Source organism: Odocoileus virginianus, chromosome 26, assembly GCF_023699985.2.
Source record: "Odocoileus virginianus isolate 20LAN1187 ecotype Illinois chromosome 26, Ovbor_1.2, whole genome shotgun sequence".
In the NCBI taxonomy this organism is placed as follows: Eukaryota; Metazoa; Chordata; class Mammalia; order Artiodactyla; family Cervidae; genus Odocoileus; species Odocoileus virginianus.
The window spans coordinates 44754499-44777864 of record NC_069699.1 but is presented as its reverse complement, the minus strand read 5'-3'; the positions used below and the strand labels follow the sequence as shown (position 1 = coordinate 44777864).

At 50.2% G+C, this 23366-nt stretch overlaps 1 protein-coding gene across 1 annotated transcript in view; it reads right to left on the bottom strand.

Moving 5' to 3' along the window:
- The window catches only part of NT5DC2 (5'-nucleotidase domain containing 2), a 50147-nt gene that overhangs the window by 1029 nt on the left and 25752 nt on the right, over positions 1–23366 (bottom strand). The window contains exons 2-10 of the mRNA XM_070455978.1: positions 2580–2764; positions 2394–2468; positions 2138–2193; positions 1959–2052; positions 1729–1857; positions 1562–1622; positions 1373–1475; positions 1153–1254; positions 947–1028 (exon numbers count right to left, since the gene is read on the bottom strand). Coding sequence (XP_070312079.1) covers positions 947–1028; positions 1153–1254; positions 1373–1475; positions 1562–1622; positions 1729–1857; positions 1959–2052; positions 2138–2193; positions 2394–2468; positions 2580–2764 — 887 coding nt within the window. The remainder of the gene's footprint in view (positions 1–946; positions 1029–1152; positions 1255–1372; positions 1476–1561; positions 1623–1728; positions 1858–1958; positions 2053–2137; positions 2194–2393; positions 2469–2579; positions 2765–23366) is intronic.

Here is a 23366-nt window from a genome sequence, read left to right as displayed (position 1 = left end):
TGTGGGAAACAAACTGCAGCCGCGACCCCACGGCCCCGAAGCCAGCAGGCCAGCCCGGAGGGGCCCGGCAGACGAACGGCAGACCTCCCTGTAAGGCTGCCTGCCCTTCCTGCGCCAAAGTTGGAGAAAAGATGGAAAAGAGCCAGGCTCCATTGACACAGCAGGGGAGGCCGGTAGGGGAGCAGACACCGGGGTGGGCCGGGACAGCAGAAGGGCGAGAGGCATGGGGGAGACAGGTGAGGAGGAATTAACTCAGGTGGTGAGAGTGAGGTGCAGGCCCCAGGATCAAATGAGCGGGCGGAGTGCTGAGGATGAGACAGGGAGAGCAGAGAAACCACATACGTGGTGAAATTTCAGAACATGAGGCCTAAAGAAAAGTCTAAAAACCTGCCAAAGAAGAAAACTCAGTGTTTCCCACAAAGGTGGAGTGACGCTCCCCAGGCTCAGCCAGGAGGCCAAGACAACAGTGTCATCCTCAAAGCTTCTGCCTAAGGGGGTCGCCAGGGCGGGAGGCTGAGCATCAGGCAGCCCGAGGCTGCACTACTGGCCGGACCCCCCAACCCCAAACCACTGTCTCTTAAGAAGCCCCAGCTCAGCCAGGATTTCCACACTCCATCCAGAGCCAAATACTTCACCTCCTGCGCACAGCCTCCTAGCCCCTCCTCACCTTCCTAGCCAGCCAGGAAAAGGGGTCTCGTCGGGGCCCTGTGAGCCGCCCCCACCGGGCTGTCTGGCTGCAGCAGACGGCTCAGCACCACTGAGTGGGTGCTCACTGAACGCCTGAGCTACCGAAGAGCTTCACAGCACATGTGAGGAGAGTCTGCCTCTTCCAGGTGAGGCAAGCATGGCACGGAGACACCAAGCATTGGGGCTGGGCCTCTCCAGGCCCTGGGCAGGGATGGAGCCCCCGCGGGTGTGGGGCAGCGCCCACCCAGCCAGCTCTCACCTGCCGGTAGATCTTGCCCTTCTCCAGGCGGGTGATGCGGTCCCAGTGCAGTGAGCCCTTCTCATCAAGTTTCCTGAAAGGCCTGGGGCGGGTTCAAAGGCCTGGTTCCCAGGCTGCGGCAGGAACCACAGGCGGCACACCTGCCCGTCAGCACAGGGGTGCCCCCGGCCCCACCCCCTGGGCCCACCACCCCGGCCAGGCCTTACTTGCGTCGGTCGGTGAAGAAGCTGGGCTTGTCCGCCTGGACGATGACCACGTCAAAGAGCTGGCGCCAGTCGGGACCCACCATGTGCCGCATCCCCTTGTCCCTGGGCGGAGAGGGGCCGAGTGGGACAGGCGTCCGGCGTCCGAGGGAGGCTCCAGGCCTCTGCCACCCACCTTAAGTCCCTGTGTCCTGCTTCCTCCCCGCGGGGGCAGGGGGCTTACACGAAGCTGAAAGGGCTGTTGGTGATGAGGAACAGCTGCTTCCCGTGGGCCACCAGGCGGCTCAGCACGGCGAACGTCTCGTCCCCTCGCAGGATGTACTTCTCTGGGAAGTACGTGGGGGGAGAAGCGAGCGGTGAGGGCTGGCCCCACGCCGGCCCCGGCAGCCGCAGCAGGGCCCGGCCCCCTTACCCATGTCCCGCGCGATCCACTGGTACATGAGGCCCTTCACGTGCACGTCCCGAATGGCATCCTGGGGGCAGTGGAGGGGCAGTGAGGCCTCACTGGAGCCCAGGACGACCCCTGCTCTGTCTGGACTCCTGTCCACGCCACCCTGGGGCGCAGGCCCAGGCCCTTACTGTCACATCCTTGTAGAGGTGCGCTTGGTCAAACTCCAGGCCGTGGCCCAGGAAGTGGTCCACCACGCAGGAGAGCAGCGCCATCTCTGGCAGCGAGAAGATGTCCATGAACTGCTTGATGGAGGGGCCCTGGGGAAGGAGTGCTGACTGAGCAAGCCCTCCCGCCCTGGAGACCCGAGGGCAGTGTGCCTTGGGGGTGGGCGCGGGGCCACCAGGGTGCGGGCACCTACCTTGCCATAGAAGCCGCTCATCTGGTAGAGGGGGATGTGCTGGGTGCCCCCGTAGAGCTCGATCACCTCTTCGTCTGGCACAGGCTGGAGGCCCCTGGGTGGGTGCAGAGAGACCACCAGTCCACAGGGGCACCCTGGTGTAAGGTTGGGGCATGGGGCCAGGCCGGGGCAGCACTGACCTGTAGGCGGTCCCCAGCTGCACGTAATGGAAGGCGTCAATCTTCATCAGAAGGCTCTAGGGGCACCGCGGGAGCAAGATGGGTGGTGAGGCGACAGCCCGCCATAGGCTCTGAGCCAGCCTTTTCTAGCCCCCACGCTTGCCAAGAGGAAGTACGGCTTTGAGGCCAAAGGAGTAGGAAAATGAGCCCGCCACGGCCAGGAGACGGGTGGCTGAGGGAGTGGTTCCCACACGCCTCCCCTGAGGGGGCCGCTCACCTTCTGAATATCATAGTGCAGGCCGCGGATGGCAAAGCTGGGGTTGTAGTCATACTTCCGAATGCCCTCTGGGTACTGTTGGGGGAAACGAGGCCAGGCCTGAGCCAGTGGCATTGGCACACCTGCCCGTCGGGCAGCTGCCTGGGGATCCATTCAGCCACCCACCCAGGGGTGGCCCGGCCTCACCTTGTAGTGCTCAACCAGGATGTCACGGGCGGCATTGAAGATCTCCGGGTGCAGCGTGTCCGAGTACTGGGCCAGGGTGTAGTCGTAGTCGAAGCCGTAGACCTCGACGTCGCGCAGGCTGATCTCGTTGTTGGCATAGATGGCCGCGGGGTTCAGGAGACTGCAGACCTCAGGGGGCAGGAGGTCTAGAGGAGGAGGTGCAAGTGTGAGGTAGGCCCTGATACACCCTAAGATGGGTGCTCTTAGCTCGGCAGGTCACACAGGCGGGATAAGGAGCCGAGGGGTACAGGGTGATCGCACTGATGCAGCCCCCCAGCTGCTCCTCCCCCAGCCTTTATAAGCCCCAGGGGACACCTGGCTGTGCTCTGACCCTCTCCACTTGCCTGACGCTGGGGTTGGGACTTAGGAACATGATCGGGGTGAGGAGTACTGGGGAGGGCCAGAGCTGCCGGCTCTGCACCTGCCACAGGCCTCACCGTGAGGCCCCTCTAATCAGATTTCAGCTGCCCGCCAGTCCACATAATAACATTTGCTGCCTCTGAAACTGAACAGGACCCCATTGGGCTCTTGGGCACGGAAGCCTTCTGTCCCCTGTTTTCTTGTTTGTAGGGAGGAGATTCCAGCCTCTATGACCTTCCCTGGGTTCCAAAGGACAGATACAAACAGCTGCTAGTCTGTGAAGGGAAAGGATGCAGACACAGGGGAGAAGCAGCTGAGAAACCCCCGAGGCCAGATCTGAGGAACTAGAGAAGAGTAGGAGACTGCCTGAGACAAGATAAAGGCGTGCAGGCCCTACACACACCCTGATCTTAACAGCAACTCCACCCTTGAACCACTGCTGTAACAACTCCTCACCAATTCCTCCTGGGTTGGATGTGAGGTTGTTTTTTGGGGGCACAAGCCTGCTGTCTCTCCCATAGCCTGGCAAAGCAATAAAGCTGTTCTCTTCTACTTCACCCCAGACTCTCAGATTTGATTCTGCACTGGTGCGCAAAGGCTGAGTTTTCAGCATCAAAATCTGGCCCCCAACATAGAGCTGACTTGAGAATGTATATAGTCAAAGCTATGGTTTTTCCAGTAGTAACATAGGATGTGAGAGTTGGACCATAAAGAAGGCTGAGCACCGAAGAATTGATGCTTCTGAACTGAGGTTTTGGAGAAGACTCTTGAGAGTCCCTTGGACTGCAAGGAGATCCAACCAGTCCATCCTAAAGGAGATCAACCCTGAACATTCATTGGAAGGACTGATGCTGAAGCTCCAATACTTTGGCCACCTGAAGCGAAGAGCTGACTCATTGGAAAAGACCCTGATGCTGGGAAAGCCTGAAGGCGTAAGAAGAGGGTGGCAGAGGATGAGATGGTCAGGAGCATCACTGACTCTGTGGACATGAATTTGAGCAAACTCAGAGACAGTGGAGGGCAGGGGATCTTGGCGCGCTGCAGTCCACAAGGTTGCTAAGTGTTAGGACTTTGACTGAATAACAACATTTGATACTTTAAATTAAACGTTATCAGTTGTAATTCTGTTATTGTAACAAAGTTTCTAAGTTTCATTACACTGTAATCAGATGTTTAACCACGCCCTTTTAAGTCCTGTCATTTATAGACAGGACTCTGATGTACTCTGATGCTTTTGCAAAAGTGCTTCATCTTCAAGAAAATTTATGGGAAGGCCCTTATGATAAATGCAGGTCTCTAATAAATTTCACACCATGCTGCTGAGCTGGGTGTACTGCTGTATAACAACGGATATAAGTGATACAATGTATGGCCTTTAGTGTTTCCTCATTAACATACCTCTGAGCCTGCTCACCACACCTGATCTGTTTTCCCAAACATGGATTAACTAGGCACATATAAAGGAGACCCAGTACTGAGGGACATGATCTACATCCAGGTTGAACTGCACAGATATTCTGATTATCGATGTTTTCTACTGAAAGATTTGCAATCAGAAGGGGAAGTGATAAAAATCTGCATGTACTGAGGTATGGGGAAGTCACTGGCTTATATTAACACATGGTTTAGCTTTAAAAAGTGGCCTGTTTTGTGACTTCTCACATATGCACTGTACATCTTCTTTGACACTGATGAGGAGGATGCATTTAAAAGTCAAAGTGGAGTAACAATGGTAAAACTTAAGTGACCACTGAGGATGTGATTTCAGACTCATTCCCGTGTTTTTATAAACTTGAAATTTCTGAGCTATGTCAGACTTGGGATGCCAAAAGGATTTAAATATTCCCCCAACCTCCTCAAGATGTTAGCTAAAGACTGCAAGGATTACACCTGGATCAAGGTTGAGTAGAGCCCTTCACAGCCAAAAGGAAAAGCATCAGAAGTGACAAAAGTCCTTTTTAAGGACCTTATTCCTAGGTATGGCCTTCCCTCTACTATACAGAGTGACCCATGGATCCTCTTTCATCATAGAAATAACACAAAGTGGAAACTGCACTCAGCATGGAGACCCCAACCTACAAAACAGGCTGAAAAGGTGAACTGCACCCTGAAGAAAACTCTCACCAAGCTGTGCCAGGAAACTCATCAAAAAGGAACATCTTGCCAGTTGCTCTCTTCTGTATACAGGTGGTTCCTAGAAGTGGGCTAGGATTGAACCCCTGTGTAACGACATACGAAGGCCATTCCTGGCTCCCAAGAGTCAGTTCAGTCCAGTTCAGTCACTTAGTCATGTCCAACTCTTTGCAACCCCATGAACCTCAGCACGCCAGGCCTCCCTGTCCATCACCAACTCCTGGAGTCCACCCAAACCCATGTCCATTGAGTCGGTGATGCCATCCAACCATCTAGGGAAGCATTTCGTGGCATTGGGAAGCTGCAGCTAGATAACTGCATGTAAACCAGTGAACCGGAACACACCCTCACACCACACACACAACCATGACACCAGGAAACTCCCAGGCAAAACATCCTCTGACCTAAGTCGTACCTGTGTTTTCTAAGGCCAGTTTCCCAAGGCAATACAAATAAAAACAAAAATGAAGAAATGGGACCTAATCAAACTTACAAACTTTCGCATAGCAAAGGAAACCATAACAACGGCAAAAAGACAGCCTGTGGAAAGGGACAAAATATTTACAAAGGATGCAACAGGCAAGGGATTAATTGCCAAAATATATAAATAGTTCAACATCAATTCAACAAAACAACAACCAAATTGAAAATTTAGGGCAAAAGATCATAAATAAGACATTTCTTAAGAGAAAACATATAGATGCCAATAGGCACATGAAAAGAGGCTCAACATCACTAATTGTGAGAGAAATGCAATCAAAACTGCAAAGAAATACCACCTCATACAGGTTAGAATGACCATCATTAAAAAGTCTACAAGTAACATATGCTAGAGAAGGTGTGGAGAAAAGGGAATTCCACCACTGGTGGTAATGCAAACTGGAACAGAAACTGGAAAATAGAGTGGAGGTTTCTCAGAAAAATAAAGTAGAATCACCAAATGATCCAGAAGTTTCATTTGTGGGCATGTTATCAGTCAAACTATAATTCAAGAACCTCCTTGGTGATCCAGTGGTTAGGGATCTGCCTGCCAATGCAGGGGCCACAGGTCCGCTCTCTGGTCTGGGAAAGGCCTCGCGCTGCAGGGGCTTCCCCAAGGGCTTAGTGGTAAAGAATCCGCCTGCCGGTGCAGGAGACGCAAGGGACCCGGGTCGATCCCTGGGTGGGGAAGATCCCCTGGAGGAGGAAATGGCAACCCACTCCAGTGTCCTTGCCTGGAGAATCCCACGGGCAGAGGAGCCTGGCGGAATACAGTCCACGGGGTCACAGAGGGTCAGACCCGACAGCACACGGCAGGGGAACCAAGCGCCTGCACGACCGCCGAGCTGACACTGCCAACGCCAGCCCGCGCTCTGCGGCTGCCGCGGCCCGCCAGCCCTAGAGCCCCCGGCCCTCGACAAGAGCAGCCACACGAGAAGTCCCGCCCCGCAAGTGGGGAGCAGCCTCCGCTCGCTGAGACTTGAGGAAGCCCGTGTGCGGCGACGAAGACACAGCGCAGCCAAGAGTAAATAAATAAAAACCAATTTCCCAGGTGCGCACACTCCTGTGTTCACAGCAACACTATACGCAACAGCCAAGACACAGAAACACACCCCCAGTGACAGACGAATGGATAAAGATGTGCTGGGTGTGCCTGCTTAGTGGCTCAGCCGTGTCCGACTCTCTGCGACCCCATGCACCGTAGCCCGCCAGCTTCCTCCGTCCATGGGATTCTCCAGGCAAGAACACTGGAGTGGGGTGCCACGCCCTCCTCCAGGGAACCTTCCCAACCCAGGGACCAGGTCTCCTGCACGGCAGGTGGATTCTTCACCAGCTGAGTCACCAGGGAAGCCCAAGAATACCGCAGTGAGCAGTCTATCCCTTCTCCAGGGGATCTTCCCGACCCAGGAATCGAACCAGGGACTCCTGCAGCGCAGGCAGATTCTTCACCAGCTGAGCCACAGGAAGCCCCTAAAGATGTAGTGCATTCACACAAAGGAATGCGACTCAGACACAGGGGAAGGAGGCTGCAACTAGAGATTGTGATACTCAGGGAAGTTGGAAAGACAAAGCTTTCCACATGATATCCCTTATATGTGCAATGTAAACAGGGCACAGAGAGAAGGGAGGCAGGGAAGGTGAGAGAGAGACAGGCTAGGGGGAGGGAAGAGAGGAGAGAGAGATACAGGGAGTGAGGGAGATATAAAGGAAGAATGGGGGGACAGAAAGACAGGAAGAGAAAGAGGGATAGAAAGATGGGGTGACTGGGGGAGAGAGATGGAAAGAGAGAGGGAGGGAGGAACTGAGAGCCACAGGGAGAGGCAGAGAAGACCAAGAAAGAGGGATGGAGGGTGGAGACAGAGACAGGGCAAGAGGCAGAGAGGGAGAGAGAAGGGGTGGGATGAAGGGAGAGAGTGACTGAGAAAGAGGGAGTGGGGAGAGAGGGCGGGAGAAAATGTGGGAGGGAGAGAGAGAAAAAGGGAGGGAGGGAGACAGAGATACAGGGGGATGAAAGGAGAGGGAGGGAAGAAGGGAGAAAGAGGAGTGAAAGAAAACAGGGGGCCAGGTAGAGGAAAAGATACAGAGAGATACCGAGAGAGAGGGAGGGAATGAGGGAGGCAGAGGGAGAGACAGAAAGGAAGAGGAAGGGAAAAGGGGGATGCAGAGAGATGGAGAGGGAGGGAGGGAGGGAGACAGAAAAAAGATCCAGAGAGAGGGAGGGAAGGAAAGAGAAAGACAGACGTGGGGAAAGGGAGAGACAGAGAGAGGGAGAAGGGGGTGGGGGGGAGAGACACAGAGAGAGAGAGACCAAGGAGGCGGGGAGAGACAGAAAGAGACAGAGAGAGACAGGATGGGGGGCAGGGAGAGATGGAAGGAAACAGAGACAAGAAGAGAGAGACCAAGAGGGAGGGAGGTGGAGGAGAAAGAGGAGGAGGGTGGGAGGGGAGGGGGTGAAGATAGAGATGGAAGGGAAAGACGGATGGAGACAGGGTAGGGGAGAGAGAAAGGAAAGACAAGGAGGCAGGGGGAAGAAAAAGAGGGAGAGACGGGGCGGGAGAGAGGGAGACAAGAAGAGAGGAAGAGACAGAGGCTAAGACAGAGGGAGGAAGGAATAACGAGTGAAGGAGGTTTGGAGGGAGAAAGAGAGATGAGAGAGACAGACAGGGGAGAGAGAGATACACAGAGAAAGAAGGAGGGAAAAAGAGACAGAGAAAGAAAGACACACTGAGAGAGACCTAGAGATACAGGGAGGGAAACAGGAAGAAGAGACAGGGTGAGGCAGAAGCAGAGAAAGACAGTTTGGGGGAAAGGAAAAGACAGGAGAGAGACCTAGAGAGGGAAAGAGGGTGGGAAAGACACAGCAAGAGAGAAAGAGAGAGACGGGGAGAGAGACTAAGCCGGAGGAAGAGAGAGACCAGACAGACAGAGAAAGAGGGAATGGGGAGGGGGAGAGAGAGAGAAAGGAAGAGGGAAGGAGGATGGGGGTACAGACAGAGAGATCAAGAGACAGGGAGGTAGGGAGACAGAGAGAGAAAGAGAGAGAAATAGACAGCGAGAGACCAAGAGAGTAGGTGGGAGGGAGGGAGAAACAGCGACAGGGAGAGAGACGGAGAGAGAAAGGGGAGTGGGGAAGGGGAGAGGGAGGAAGGGAAGAGAAGAAGGAGAGAGAAAGGGAGCGGCACATAGAGGAGGAGGGAAGGAGAGACGGGGAAAGATAGAGATGGGAAAGAAGGGAGAAAGAGAGAGAGAGAAAGGGATGAAGGGAACAGAGAGACAGAAAGAGACCAGGAGACAGTCAGAGAAGCCAAGAGATATATAGGAAGAGAGACACTGAGGAAGACAGACAGATGGAGAGGGTGGGAGAGAGAAAGAAGCAGATAAGAGAGGGAGAAAGATCAGGAGAGAAGGAGGGAGGCAGGGAGAGAAAGAGAAAGAAGAGGGAGGAAGTGAGGGAGAGGGAGAAGAAAGAGACAGGTTAAGAGAAACAGAATGAAAGAGGGGGAAAGAATCAGGGCACAAATGAACATACCAAAGAAACAGACTTTATTTTTTTGGGCTCCAAGATCACTGCAGATGGTGACTGCAGCCATGAAATTAAAAGACACTTGTTCCTTGGAAGAAAAGTTATGACCAACCTAGACAGCATATTAAAAAGCAGAGGCATTACTTTGCTGACAAAGGTCCGTCTAGTCAAGGCAATGGTTTTTCTAGTGGTCGTGTATGGATGTGAGAGTTGGACTATAAAGAAAGCTGAGTGCTGAAGAACTGATGCTTTTGAACTGTGGTATTGAAGAAGACTCTTGAGAGTCCCTTGGACTGCAAGGAGATCCAACCAGTTCATCCTAAAGGAGATCAGTCCTGGGTGTTCATTGGAAGGACTGATGTTGAAGCTGAAACTCCAATACTTTGGCCACCTGATGTGAAGAGCTGATTCACTGGCAAAGACCCTGATGCTGGGAAAGAGTGAAGGCAGGAGAAGGGGACGACAGAGGATGAGGTGGCTGGATGGCATCACTGGCTCGATGGAGATGAGTTTGAGCAAGCTCTGGGAGTTGGTGATGGACAAGCAGGCCTGGCGTGCTGCCGTCCACAGGGTCAGAAAGAACTGGACATGACTGAGCGGCGGAGCTGAAGAAACAGCCTCACAGAGAGAACAGACTTTTAGTTGCCAAGAGGGAGGGGAGGCGGGAAGGGATGGACTGGCAGTTCAGGGTTAGGAGAAGCAAACTCTGACACTGAGAATGAACAGGAGATGCAGGTTAGATCCCTGGCTGGAGAACAAACATCCCACATGCCTCGGGGCAACTAAAGCAGCTCGAGACAACTAGAGAACCTGCGAGCCGCAATGGCCGAGTCCAAGCGCTCTACGCCCTGCTCCACAGCAGGAGAAGGCCGAAAGCTGCGACTAGAGAAAGCCCACACACTGCTGAAGACTCAGCTCTCCCAAATAAACAGTCATATGTTTAAAAGAGTGGGGGAAAAAAAAGGACTGAGGAGTATTGAGAACAAAAATGGAAACCAGAGGTGAGGCACAGCTGGTGGAGTAACAGGACAAGGAATTCACCTCTCCTAACAAAGCGGCACCACCCAGGTGCTGGCGGGGGACCTCAGACCTAGGGGACTGGAGGAGCCTCCGTGCAGACAGGCAGGATGCGGTGGGAAGGAGGGAGGGAAGAAAAGCAGAGGCGGGGTGGGACGGGCATCCCTGAGGGGTGGCTGGGGGAGCGAGGGGAACATGACAAGGGTCTCCCCAACCTGCTCAGGACCCAGGGAGCCTGCTGAGGTCCAGGGCTTGAATCTCACTCTCAGGGCCCCCTCTGGCTGTGCAGGTCTTGAGCCTAAGCCCGGCCCCGCAGGGCCTTTTCTGGCTATCTTCCCCTTGCTGTAGTGATTCTCTTTAGCTTTGCTGTGTTACATTTTAATTTTTCTAATATATATATTTTTGGCCATGCCAGGGACCAAACCTGGGCCCCCCCTGCATTGGGAGCGTGGAGTCTTAGCCACTGAACAACCAGGGAGGTCCCTATTTTTTATAACATATTTTCTAGACTTATTTTATTTTTTATTCATTTTTACTGTTCTCCTTGTTGTTTCTTGTCCTTTTCTTTGGCAGCACTGTGTGACCTATGAGGTCATGGTTCCCAGGCCAGGGATCAGGCCTGAGCTCCTGCGGTGGAAGCACTGAGTCCGAACCCCTGGACTAACAGAGAACCTCAGACCCCAGCAGTATTAATCACAGCAAGCTCTCCCAGAGGTCCTCACCGCAGCACTCACCTACGGCCTGCAGGCTCCAGGGCTGGACGCCTCAGGCCCAACAACCAGCAAGACAAGAACAGAGTCCATCCCAAATATAAAAAAGAGACAAAAAAATTTGGTACAGATGAAGAAGCAATGTAAAAACCCACAAGACCAAACAAATGAGGAGGAAATAGGCAATCTACCTAAAAAAAAAAAAAAAAGAGTAATGACCGTAAAGATGATCCTAAATCTCAGAAAGAGAATGGAGGCACAGGTCGAGAAAATACAGAAGTGTTTTAACAAGGACCTAGAAGAACTAAAGAACAAACAATGATGAAAAACACAAGAAAAACTGGAATGGAAAATACACTGGAAGGAGTCAGTAGCAGAGTAACCAAACCAGAAGAACGAATAAGTGAGCTGAAAGAATGGTGGAAAGAACTGATGAGAAGCAGAATGAGGAAAAAAGAAATCATAATAAATGAGGACAGTCTCAAGAGACCTCTGGGACAACATTAAACACACCAACATTCAAATCACAGGGGTCTTAGAAGGAGAGAAAGAGTCGGAGAAAAATACATGCAGAGATTACAATTGAAAATTTCCCTAACACAGGAAATAGGCACCCAAGTCCAGACAGTTCCAAACAGGATAAATCCAAGGAGATACACAAAGAGACAAATATTCATCAAACTAAAAAAAAAAAAAAAAAAAAGGAGCAAGGTAAAAGCAGCAAAAACAGACAAGGGAATCTCCATAAGGTTATCAGCTGATTTTCTGCAGAAACTCTGCAAGACAGACGGGATGGCAGGACATATTTAAAGTGAAGAAAGGGAAAGAAAGTACAACCAAGATTACGCTACCCAGCAAGGATACCATTCAGATTCCATGGAGAAATCAATAGCTTTACAGACAAGGGACTTCTCAGGTGTTTAAAAACCAGTGCTTCCAATACAGGGGGCGTGGGCTGGATCCCTGGTCGAGGAACTTAGATCCCACATCCTGCATAGCTCGGGCAAAAATAAAATGTAAAAAAGCTTTACAAACAAGCAAAAGCTAAGATAATTCAGCACCATCAAACCAGGTTTACAACAAATTCTTAAAGAACTTCTCTAGGCTGAAAACACAAGAAACGGACCCACAAAACAGATACAAAACAATAAGAAAATGGTAAAAGGAACATGTATTTTGATAATTATCTAGAATGTAAAAGGATTAAATGCTCCAAGCAAAGGACACACACTGGTTGAATGGATGAAAAAAACAAGAACAGTATATATGCTGTCTATAAGAGACCTACATCAGAATTTGGGACACACACAGATTGAAAATAAGGGGATGAAAAAAGATATTCCATGCAAATGGAAATCAAAAGAATGCTGGAATAGCATCATTCATATCAGGTAAAACAGACTTTAAATAAAGACTGTTACAAGAGACAAGGAAGGTGATCGAGGATTAGTCCCACAAGGAGGTATGACAATTATAAATATTTATTCACTCAAGACAGGAGCAGTTCAATCCATAAGGCAAATGCTAATCGTCATAAAAGGGGAAATCAAAATTAACACAATTATGTAGTGATTAGTGCGTTAGTCACTCAGTCATGTCCAACTGCTTGTGACCCCATGGACTGAATGTAGCTCACCAGGTTCCTGCCCACGGAATTTTCCAGGCAAGAATAATGGAGCGGGGAGCCATTCACTTATCTAGGGGATCTTCCAGACTCAAGGTTTGAACCCAGGTCTCCTGCATTGCAGGCAGATTCTTTACTGTCTGAGCCGCCAGGGAAGCCCAACACAATTACAGTGAAGGATTTTAACACTCCACTTACACCAATGGACAAACCACCCAGACAGAAAATAAACAAACACAATCTTTAACACAATAAACCAGAGAGACTTAATTGATATTGATGAACAGTCCACTCAAAAGCGGCAGAATACATTTTCTCTCAGGTACACACAAAACATGCTCCAGGACAGATCACATCTTGGGTCATAAATCAAACCTCAGTAAATTTAAGAAAATGGAAATCATATCAAGCATCTTTTCTGACCACAGAATTATGAGAATCAATTACAGGGAAAAAAACCAAACTATGAAAAACACAAAAACACATGGAGGATAAACAACATGCTACTAAATAACCCAGAGATGACTAAAGAAATAAAAAAATACACAGAGGATGTCCCCGGAGGTCCAGTGGTTAAGAACCTGCCTGCCAGCGCAGGGAACCTGGGTTTGATCCCTGGTCTGGGAGGATTCCGCATGCTACAGGGCAACTAAGTCCATGCGCCGTAACTACTGAGCCCACACGCCGCAAATGCTGAGCCCACGGCTCCTAAAGTCCCACAGTCCAGAGCCTGCGCCTCAACAGCTGAGCCTGCGCGCTGCAGCTGCTGAAGCCCGGGCGCCCTGGAGACCGTGCGCCACAGCAAGAGAAACCACCACCCCACAACTAGGGGGTAGCCCCCGCGCACTGCATCTTGAGAAAGCCCACCCGCGTCAACAAAGAGCCAGCGCAGCCATAAATACATACATAAACTAATTCAAAACGATACATGCATCCTTATGCTCACAGCAGCACCACACACAACAGCCAAGAAATAGAAACAACTTAAATTTCCATGGACAGATGGATGGATAAGGACATGGCATATATGTACAATGGAGTGAGTGAAGTCACTCACGCGTGTCCGACTCTTTGCGACCCCATGGACTGTAACCCACCAGGCTCCCCCGTCCATGGGGTTTTCCAGGTCAGAGTACTGGAGTGGGGTGCCGTTGCCTTCTCCAGGGGAGTACTCCAATGCAGTACTACTCAGCCATAAAAACAGAACAAAATAATGCCATCTGAAGCAAACATGCAGTAAGAGATTATCATACTAAGTGAACTAACTCAGAAAGATACCATAACCCTGATATGTAGAATCTAAAATAGGATTAACAGAGTGCGGGAGAAAAAAGAGAAAGACAAAGAGAAGAGAGAAAATTGGAGAGAAAGAGAGAGGGAAGGTGGGAGAGAGCACAAAAGGGAAGCAAGGAGATACAGACAGAGACTGGGAGGGAAGGAGCTAGGGAGAAGGAGCGAGGGAAGGAGGAAGACAGACACGGAAAGGGGGAGGCAGAGAAAGAGGTGGGAGGTGGCAGAGACAGATGGGGGGTGAGGGCAGGAAGGAGCAAGAGGGAAGAGAGAGACCGAAAGAGAAGAAAGGACACAGAGAGGAAAGATAGGAAGTGAGAGAAAGAGAAAACGGAGACAGACAGAAAGTGAGAGGTTGTGAAGGAGGAAGAATTAAAGGGAGACAGAGAGAGAGAGAGAAATTCAGGGAGAAAGAAGAGACAGAGGAAGGAGGGAGAGAAAGAGGACAGAGAGGCAGAAAAAGAGGCAATGAGAGAGAGAGAGACGCTGGAGGAGGGAAGGAAAAGGCAAAGGGGAACAGAGAGATGGGGAGGGAGGAAAGGAGTGAGAAAGAGGGCAGAGGGGAGGAGAGAGAGGGAGCGAGGGACGGACACAGAGAGAGACAGACAGAGAGAAAAGAGGGAGGGGGCAGGGGGAGAGACAGAGAGAGAGAGAGCGCGTGTGCGAGCAGGGGAAAGGAACAGGAGAGAGACGGAGGGAGATGGAGGGAGCCGGGGCAGCTTGGGGGCGGCGGAGGGAGGTGTGGGGAAATTAAATGGACAGTCTTGTTTAGGCTTCAGAGACTGAGCAGAGCAGACCTCTGACCCTGCCTGCTAAGACTGCGAGCCTGGCACCTTAGATAAGACAGGGGACAAATCTTGAAACTGTTGAGCCCCAGGAGGGGGTCTGGCCAACCAGGTCCCAGGCTTAACAACATTCCAAGTTTTACAGAACAAAACAAAGAGCATTAACAGGAAAGCAGAGCTGCTATCTGCTCACAGACTGACCAGGGTATGTTTGCATCCTGGGATTATAAGCGGGAACCCAAACTGCAAATTTGTTATTGCTGTTCTTTGCTTTAAAATTAATTGCTGACTAGAGAAAGTATTAAATATTAACATTTACACTAAGTTTTGTTTTCTATCATTTACTACTTACTTTTTCACTAATTCTTTTTTAAAATTAATTTATTTATTTTAATTGGAGGTTAATTACTTTACAATATTGCCGTGGGTTTTGCCATACACTGACATGAATCAGCCATGGGTGCACATGTGTTCCCCATCCCCCAGCATCATCCCAGTGCACCAGCCCTGAGCACCCTGCCTCATGCATCGAACCTGGACTGGCGGTCTGTTTCACACTTGATAATACACATGTTTCAATGCTAATCTCTCAGATCATCCCACCCTCGCCTTCTCCCACAGGGTCCACAGACTATTCTTTACATCTGTGTCTCTTTTGCTGTCTCGCATATAGGGTCATCGTTACCATTTTTGAAGTCTCACCCAAGGAGGCGACCTGCTGCCGAGGACCTTTCCCCACTGGGAGTCCAGATGTGCTGTGTCGCGGGACTTCCCAGCGCTGTTCAGGTGTGGATGCGGCCGAAACCCACTCTGGAGAGGTATCCTCTGCTGTTTCTCCCTGTCTTTCCTTGTGATGTTAGTATACTGAAAGTACGCGAGATAATTCTCTAATGAATGTGCGTATTATTTATTTGCATATAACGAGCGGCTGCTTTTGTTAACACATCCTTTGAACCTGAGATGAAAGTGAAAATTTTCTGCAAAACAGGAGGTGGAAAGAGAAAGTCCAGGAGAGAGAGGGAGAGGGACACTCAGAGAAAGAGAGGGAGACCCAGAGATCCAGAGACAGGCTGGGAGGGAGGGAGGGAGAGAGAGAGAAAGAGGGAGACCCAGAGATCCAGAGACAGGCTGGGAGGGAGGGAGGGAGAGAGAGAGAGGGAGAGACCCAGAGATCCAGAGACAGGCTGGGAGGGAGGGAGGGAGAGAGAAAGAGAGAGAGACCCAGAGATCCAGAGACAGGCTGGGAGGGAGGGAGAGAGAGAGAGAGAAAGAGAGGGAGACCCAGAGATCCAGAGACAGGCTGGGAGGGAGGGAAGGAGAGAGAGAGAGGGGAGAGACGGACAGAGATGGAGGGAAGGAGACAGAGGGGGAGCGAGGGAGAGAAGGAGACAGAGAGAGAGGGAGAAAGAGAAAGGGAGCATGGGAGGGAGGGAGAAGAGAGGCTGACAGGGAGATAGGAAGGGAGGGAAGGAGAAAGAGAGACAGAAAGAGGGAACCAGAGGGGGAGAGAGACAGACAGACCAGGAGAGAGGGAGGGGGGGAGAGAAAGAGAGGGGGAAGGAGGCAGGGTGGGAGGGAGAAAGAGACAGGGCAAAAGAGAGCGGCAGAAAATGTTAGCAGGGAGGGAAACGGCAGCACGCGTGAACACAGCTAGGACACGGCCTCACAGATACAGAGAAGAGACTTTTAGTTGCCACAGGCGGGGGTGGGGCGGGGCGGAGAGGATGGACTGGGAGTTCGGGCTTAGTGGACCCAGACTCTGCATTTAGAATGAACAGGGAGGTCTGCCTTTCGATGCAGGTTACACTCCTGCTTGGGGAACCAATGCCTCACAGGCAACTGCAGAACCCGGGAGCCCCAGTACCGAGTCCATGCGCTCTAGAGCCCATGCTCTGCAAGAAGACTGAGCTGCAACTGGAGAAGCCCACATGCTGCAAAGACTCGGTTCAGCCAGAAAAAAAAGGATGGATGAACAACTGGATCCTACTGTCTACTGCAGGAAACTAGATTCAATCTCCTGGGATAAACCACGATGGAAAAGAACACTAAAAAGAATGGATATATGTGTGAAGAGTTACCTTCCTGTAGAGCAGAAATTATCAACTATACTTCAATACAATAAATATGAATAGCTAGACAGCTTTAAAAAGGAGAAGCATTTCTAACACGAGAGGTAAAGTTAAACAGCACGTAGGACAGACTGGCTGACTGTTAACCACGGGCCTGAGTGCGGGTCTCCAGGCCTCCTCTCGCCCGGAAGCTCCCTGGGAGCCCTTCGTGCTGCCGGGACTGTGGGAAGAGCCAGGACAGAGCAGCAGCTGCGAGAGAGACGGAAGGGACCCTCCCACGTCCTTCTTACCATTCTCGCTTCTCTAAACCTGGAGGAAGACCGCGGGTACCTCACTGCAAAGATACCAGGGGCTGACCCGTCAAGCCTGCCTACGGCCAGCACACAAACTCCCGAGCAGTGGCCGTCTCACCCTTTGGGAGACCTGGAGGATCAGTTACAAGCACAACGGGAGTTCTGTTTCCTTACGCTTTCTCATGGGCTTCCCTGGCGGCTCAGGCAGTGATCCACCTGCCTGCTATGCAGGAGACCCAGGGTCAACCCCTAGATCGGAAAGATACCCTGGGGAGGAAATGGCACCCACTGCAGTATTCTTGCCGAGGAAATCTCATGGACAGAGGAGCCTGGCGGGCTACAGTCCACGGGGTCGCAAAGAGCCGGACACGACTGAGCGACTAACACTTTCACGCCTTCTCACACCTTTTACTTTTCCACAAAAACTACAGATCCAGGGATGTCCCCAGCAGTCCAGCAGCTAAGGCACCACGGCCCAGTGCAGAGGGCTCCGGGTTTGATCCCTGGTTGGGGGACTAGAGCCCTCAAGACACAACGAGAGAAGCCCACACGCCACAAGGACCAGCTGTGAGCTGCAAGGAACACCCAGTGCAGCCAAAACAAAGAAACCAAAACAAAACCCCAAGCGAAGCGACAGCGCCATATGCGGATTCTCTGATAACCCTCACTGCTGCACGTGTGGTGGGCTCCCCACTCCCAGCTTGGGAGCGTTTCCCTCTTACAGGGAATGCTTTGAAACAACTGGCTACAGCGAGTCTCCCTGTGAAGTGAGGGGCAGACCCGGTTTCCGGCTTCTTCTCCTGAATCTGAGGAAATGAAAGATATTTGCTGCAGCCGGCGCCCCAGGACTGACATCCTCACCACACAACCCTCGGGTGCAGGGCTTGGGATCAAGTGTTTCTAATTCAGTCTCCAGTGCCCCGAATTTACACAGCACTGCAGGGCCCCCTGCCCCCCAGGAAGTAGCCAGAGTAGGTGCCTCTCTGTTCCCTGAACAATTCCGGAATGATAAAACTGAAGTGGGGATTAAAACTGAGCCCCTTAAAACTGACTTCCTCTACTGCGTTTATGATTAACATCTCTATCAGCAACGATTATTCCTTCCATTGTCTAGCATCTGTTCTCAAGACTGAGGAGCATCAGGGCTTCCCTGGGGGCTCAGTGATAAAGAATCCACCTGCCAACGCAGGATACACGGGTTCCATCCCTGATCTGGAAATACGGCACATGCTGCAGAGCTGCTGAGAACACGCACCGCAACTGCTGAGCCTGCGCTCCAGAACAAGACGCCCGTGCGCTGCAAGGACAGAGGCGCCCCTGCTCTCCACACGAGGAAAATCCAGGGCAGCACCCAAGACCCAGCACAGCCAAGAATGAAAAATAAAGTCATGTATCTTTTAAAAGTAGGAAAAAAAAAAAGATTGCGGAGTTCTCAGAACAAAACTGGGTACCAGAAGTGGGGTAAGGATGGTGTAGCAGGAGAACAGGGAACAGCACCAACCAGCGCTGGTGGGGGAGCTCAGACACACAAGGGGCTGGAGAATTTCCTTGCAAACCGGTAGGACGTGGTGGAGGAGATAGCTCAGTGGGTAAAGAATCCGTCTGCAATGCATGAGACCCAAGTTCGATTCCTGGGTTGGGAAGATCTGCTGGAGAAGGGACAGGCTACCCTCACCAGTATTCTTGGGCTTCCCTTGCGGCTCAGCTGGTAAAGAGTCCACCTGCAACATGGGAGACCTGGGTTTGATACCTGGGTTGGGAAGATTCCCCTGGGGAAGGGAAAAGGTACCCACTCCAGTATTCTGCCCAGGAGAAGTTTACCCTGTACAGTCCATGGACACTACTGAGCGCCTTTCACTTTCACCCATGATCAGCAGGGTAGGGGAGAGACCTTCCGAGGGACAGAGATATGCTGGGAAGCACCTTCCCCACCTGCTCAGGACCTGGAAAGCCAGCTGGGGTCCAGGGCCTGACTCTCTACCCCTCAGGGTCCCCCATGGCTGCGCAGGTCCTGAGCCTAAAGCCCACCCCCACCACCCCCCAGTGCCTTTGCTAGCTATTTCCCTCCTATTGTGATTCTCTTTAACTTTGCTGTTGTTATGTTTTTATTTTTTAAATATATTTTCTACTTTAAAATTTTTCACTCCTTGTTACTGTTCTGCTCCTTATTTGCTGTTTTTTGGCAGCACTAACCTGCAGCATCATGGTTCCCAGGCCAGGGATCAGGCCTGGGCTCCTGTGATGGGAACACCAAGTCCATCCCATGGACTAACAGAGGACCTCAGACCCCAGGCAACATTGATCAGGGTGAGTTCACCCAGAGGTTCTCATCTCAGCGCCAAGACCCGGCTCCACCCACAGCTTGCAAACTCCAATGCTGAACACCTCAGGCCAAACAACCAACAAGACAGGAACACAGTCCAGCCCATCAAAAAAAAAAAAAAAAAAAAAAAAAAAAAAAGAGATGACAAAAAACATGGTAGGGACGAAGGAACAATGTAAAGCCTTACAAGACAAAATAAATGAAGGGGAAATAGGCAACCTACCTGAAAAAGAATTCAGAGAATGACAGCAAAGGTGATCCTAAATCTCAGAAATAGAATGGAGGCACAGACTGAGAAAATACAAGAAATGTTTAACAAGGACTGAGAAGAACTAAAGAACAAACAAAGAGTGATGAAAAACACATGAACAGAAAGGAAAGATACACTGGAGAGAATCAGCAGCAGAGTAAATGAAGCAGAATAAGTGAGTGAGCTGAAAGACAGAATGGTGGAAAGAACTGTTGTGGAGCAGAATAAAGAAAAAAGAATCAAAATAAATGAGAACAGGCTCAGAGACCTCTGGGACAACATTAAACACACCAACATTCAGATCATAGGGGTCTCAGAAGAGAAAGGGTCTGAGAAAATATTTGTAGAGATTATAGATGAAAATTTCCCTAACATGGGAAAGGAAATAGCCACCCAAGTTCAGGCTGTCCCATACAGGATACACCCAAGGAGATACACATTGAGACACATATTCGTCAAACTAACAGAATTTAATTTAAAAAAAAATGAAAGCAGCAATGTAAAAGCAAGAATAACATACAAGGGAATCCATATAATTATCAGCTGATTTTTGAGCAGAGGGCAGATGGAAGTGGCTAGATATATTTAAAGTGATGAAAGGGAAAAATCTACAACCAGGATTACTCTACCCAGCAATGTTACCCAGATTCAATGGAGAAATCAAATGCTTTACAGACAAGGGACTAGCTTGGTGGTTGAAACTCTGAGCTTCCAATACAGGGGGCATGGGCTTGATTGCTGGTCGAGGAACTAAGATCCCACATATCTCAGAGAACAGCCAAAAAAAAAAAAAAAAAAAAAAAGCTTTACAGACAAGCAAAAGGTAAGAGAATTCAGCACCAAACCAGATTTACAAAAATTGCTTAAAGAACTTTTCTAGGCTGAAAACACAAGGGAGAATAGGAATCACAAAAACAGATCCAAAAAAATTAAGAAATGGTAAAAGGACCATGCATATTGACAATTACCTAGGATGTAAATGGATTAATGTGCCAACCAAAAGACACAGACTGGCTGAATGCATGAAAAACCAAGACTTTTTTATATATGTTGTTTACAGGAGACCCACTTCAGACCTAGGGACACATACTGTATCAAAGTGAGGGGATGGAAAAAGATAATCCATGCAAATGGAAATCAAAAGAATGCTGGAATAGCATTACTCATTATCAGGTAAAACAGAGGCTTTAAAATAAAGACTGTTACAAGAGATAAGGAAGGTCACTATTGACCAGGGATCAATTCCACAAGGAGGTATAACTGTAATTACTTATTCACCCAACACAGGAGCAAATCAACACATAAGGCAAATGCTAATAGCCATAAAGGGGAAATTGATAGTAACAATTATGCAGTGATAGTTGTAGTGTGTTGTCTCTCAGTTGTGTCTGACATCCTGTGACCCCACGGATGTAGCCTGCCGGCTCCTCTGTCCGTGAAATTCTCCAGGCAAGAATACTGGAGTGGGGAGCCAGTCCCTTCTCTAGGGGAATCCCCCTGACCCACGATTTGAACCCAGGTCTTCTGCATTGAGGGCAGATTCTTTACCATCTGAACCACGGGGAAGCCCAACACAATTACAGTGGAGGACTTTAACACTCCACTAAAACCAATGGGTACATCATCCAGACAGAAAATAAATAGGGAAATTCAAGTCAATCTCTAATTGACACAACAGGTCAGACAGACTTAACTGATACTGATAGAACATTCCACTCAAAAGTGGTAGAATACACTTAAGTGCACATGATACATTCTCCAGGATAGATCACATCTTAGGTCACAAATCAAGCCTCACTAAATTTAAGAAAATGGGAATCATATCAAGCATCTTTTCTGGCCACAGAACTGAGATTAGAAATCAATTACAGGGAAAAAAAGAAAACAAAAACACTGAAGCTAAATAAAATGCCACTATATAACCAAGAGATCACTGCAAAAATAAAGAAATACATACACAGAGGACATGACTGGTGGTCTAGTAGTTAAGAATCTGCCTGCCAATGCAGGGGACCTGGGTTTGATCTCTGGTCTGGGAAGATTCAGTGTGCTGCTGGACAGCTAAGTCCATCTGCCACAACTACGGAGCTCACACGCCACAAATACTGAACCCACACCTCGAAACTCCTGAAGTCTGCAGACTCACAGCCTGCGCCTCAACTGCTGAGCCTGCGCGCTGCAGCTGCTGAAGCCCGGGCGCCCTGGAGACCAGGCTCCACAGCAAGAGAAACCACCACCCCACAACTAGGGGGTAGCCCCCGCGCACTGCAGCTTGAGAAAGCCCACCCGCGTCAACAAAGAGCCAGCGCAGCCATAAATACATACATAAACTAATTCAAAAAGATACATGCACCCCTATATTCAAGCAGCACTATACACAGAAGCCAAGAAATGGAAACAAATTTCCATGGACAGATGAATGGATAAAAAAGTGATACATGTACACAATGGAGTACTACTCAGCCATAAAAACAGAACAAAACAATGCCACCTGAAGCAAATATAGATGCAGTGAGAGATTATCGTATTAAGTGAAGTAAGTCAGAAAGACAAACACCATATGATATCACTGATACGCAGGACATAAATAGGGCAAATGGAGAGTGAGGCAGAAAAAGAGAGAAAAAGAACCAGAGAGAAAATAGGAGAGAAAGAGGAAGGTGGGAGAGAAAGGGAGGAGGAGAGAGAGACAGAGAGAGAGGGAGGGAGGAAGATGGGAGAAAGAGAGAGAGGGGATACAGAGAGAGAGGGGATACAGAGAGAGAGGGGATACAGAGAGAGAGGGGATACAGAGAGAGAGGGGATACAGAGAGAGAGGGGATACAGAGAGAGACAGGCGGGGGGGGGGGGCACAGAAAGAGGGACCGCGAGAGGGGGGCAGGGAGGAAGAGAGGGGGTATGGGGTTGGGGGTGAGCATGAATGAGCGAGAGGGAGGAAGAAGGGAGAAAGAATGAGAGAGAGGTAGGGAGTGAGAAAGTGAGGAAGGCAGACAGACAGGGAAACAGAGATACAGGGAGTGAGACAGAGAGGAATCGAGGGAGAGAGAGAGATAATAGCAGGAGAGATGGGGCAGGAGAGAGAGAAAAAGGCAGTGAGAAGAGAGACAGATATGGAAGAGGGAGGGAAGGAGTGAGAAAAAGGAGAGCTACAGAAGGGAGAAGGAGAGACAGAGTAGAGAGGGAGAGAGACGGGGAGGGAGAGAGGGAAAGACTCGGAGAGAGGCAGAGAAAGAAAAGAAGGGGGGGGAAGTGTGGGGAAATTAAATGGACAGTCTTGTTTAGGCTTCAGACTGAGCAGAGCAGACCTCTGACCCTGCCTGCTAAGACTGCGAGCCTGGCACCTTAGATAAGACAGGGGATGAATCTTGAAACTGTTGAGCCCCAGGAGGGGGTCTGGCCAACCAGGTCCCAGGCTTAACAACATTCCAAGTTTTACAGAACAGAACAAAGAGCATTAACAGGAAAGCAGAGCTGCTATCTGCTCACAGACTGACCAGGTTATCAGTGTGCATCCTGGGATTATAAGCGGGAACCCAAACTGCAAATTTTGAAATCTCACCCAAGGAGGCGACCTGCTGCCGAGGACCTTTCCCCACTGGGAGTCCAGATGTGCTGTGTCGCGGGACTTCCCAGCGCTGTTCAGGTGTGATGTGGCCGAAACCCACTCTGGAGAGGTATCCTCTGCTGTTTCTCCCTGCCTTTTCTTGTGATGTTAGTATACTGAAAGTACGTGAGGTAATTCTCTAATGAATGTGCATATTATTTATTTGCATACAACAAGCGGCTGCTTCTGTTAACACATCCTTTGAACCTGAGATGAAAGTGAAAATTTTCTGCAAAACAGGAGGTGGAAAGAGAAAGTCCAGGAGAGAGAGGGAGAGGGACACTCAG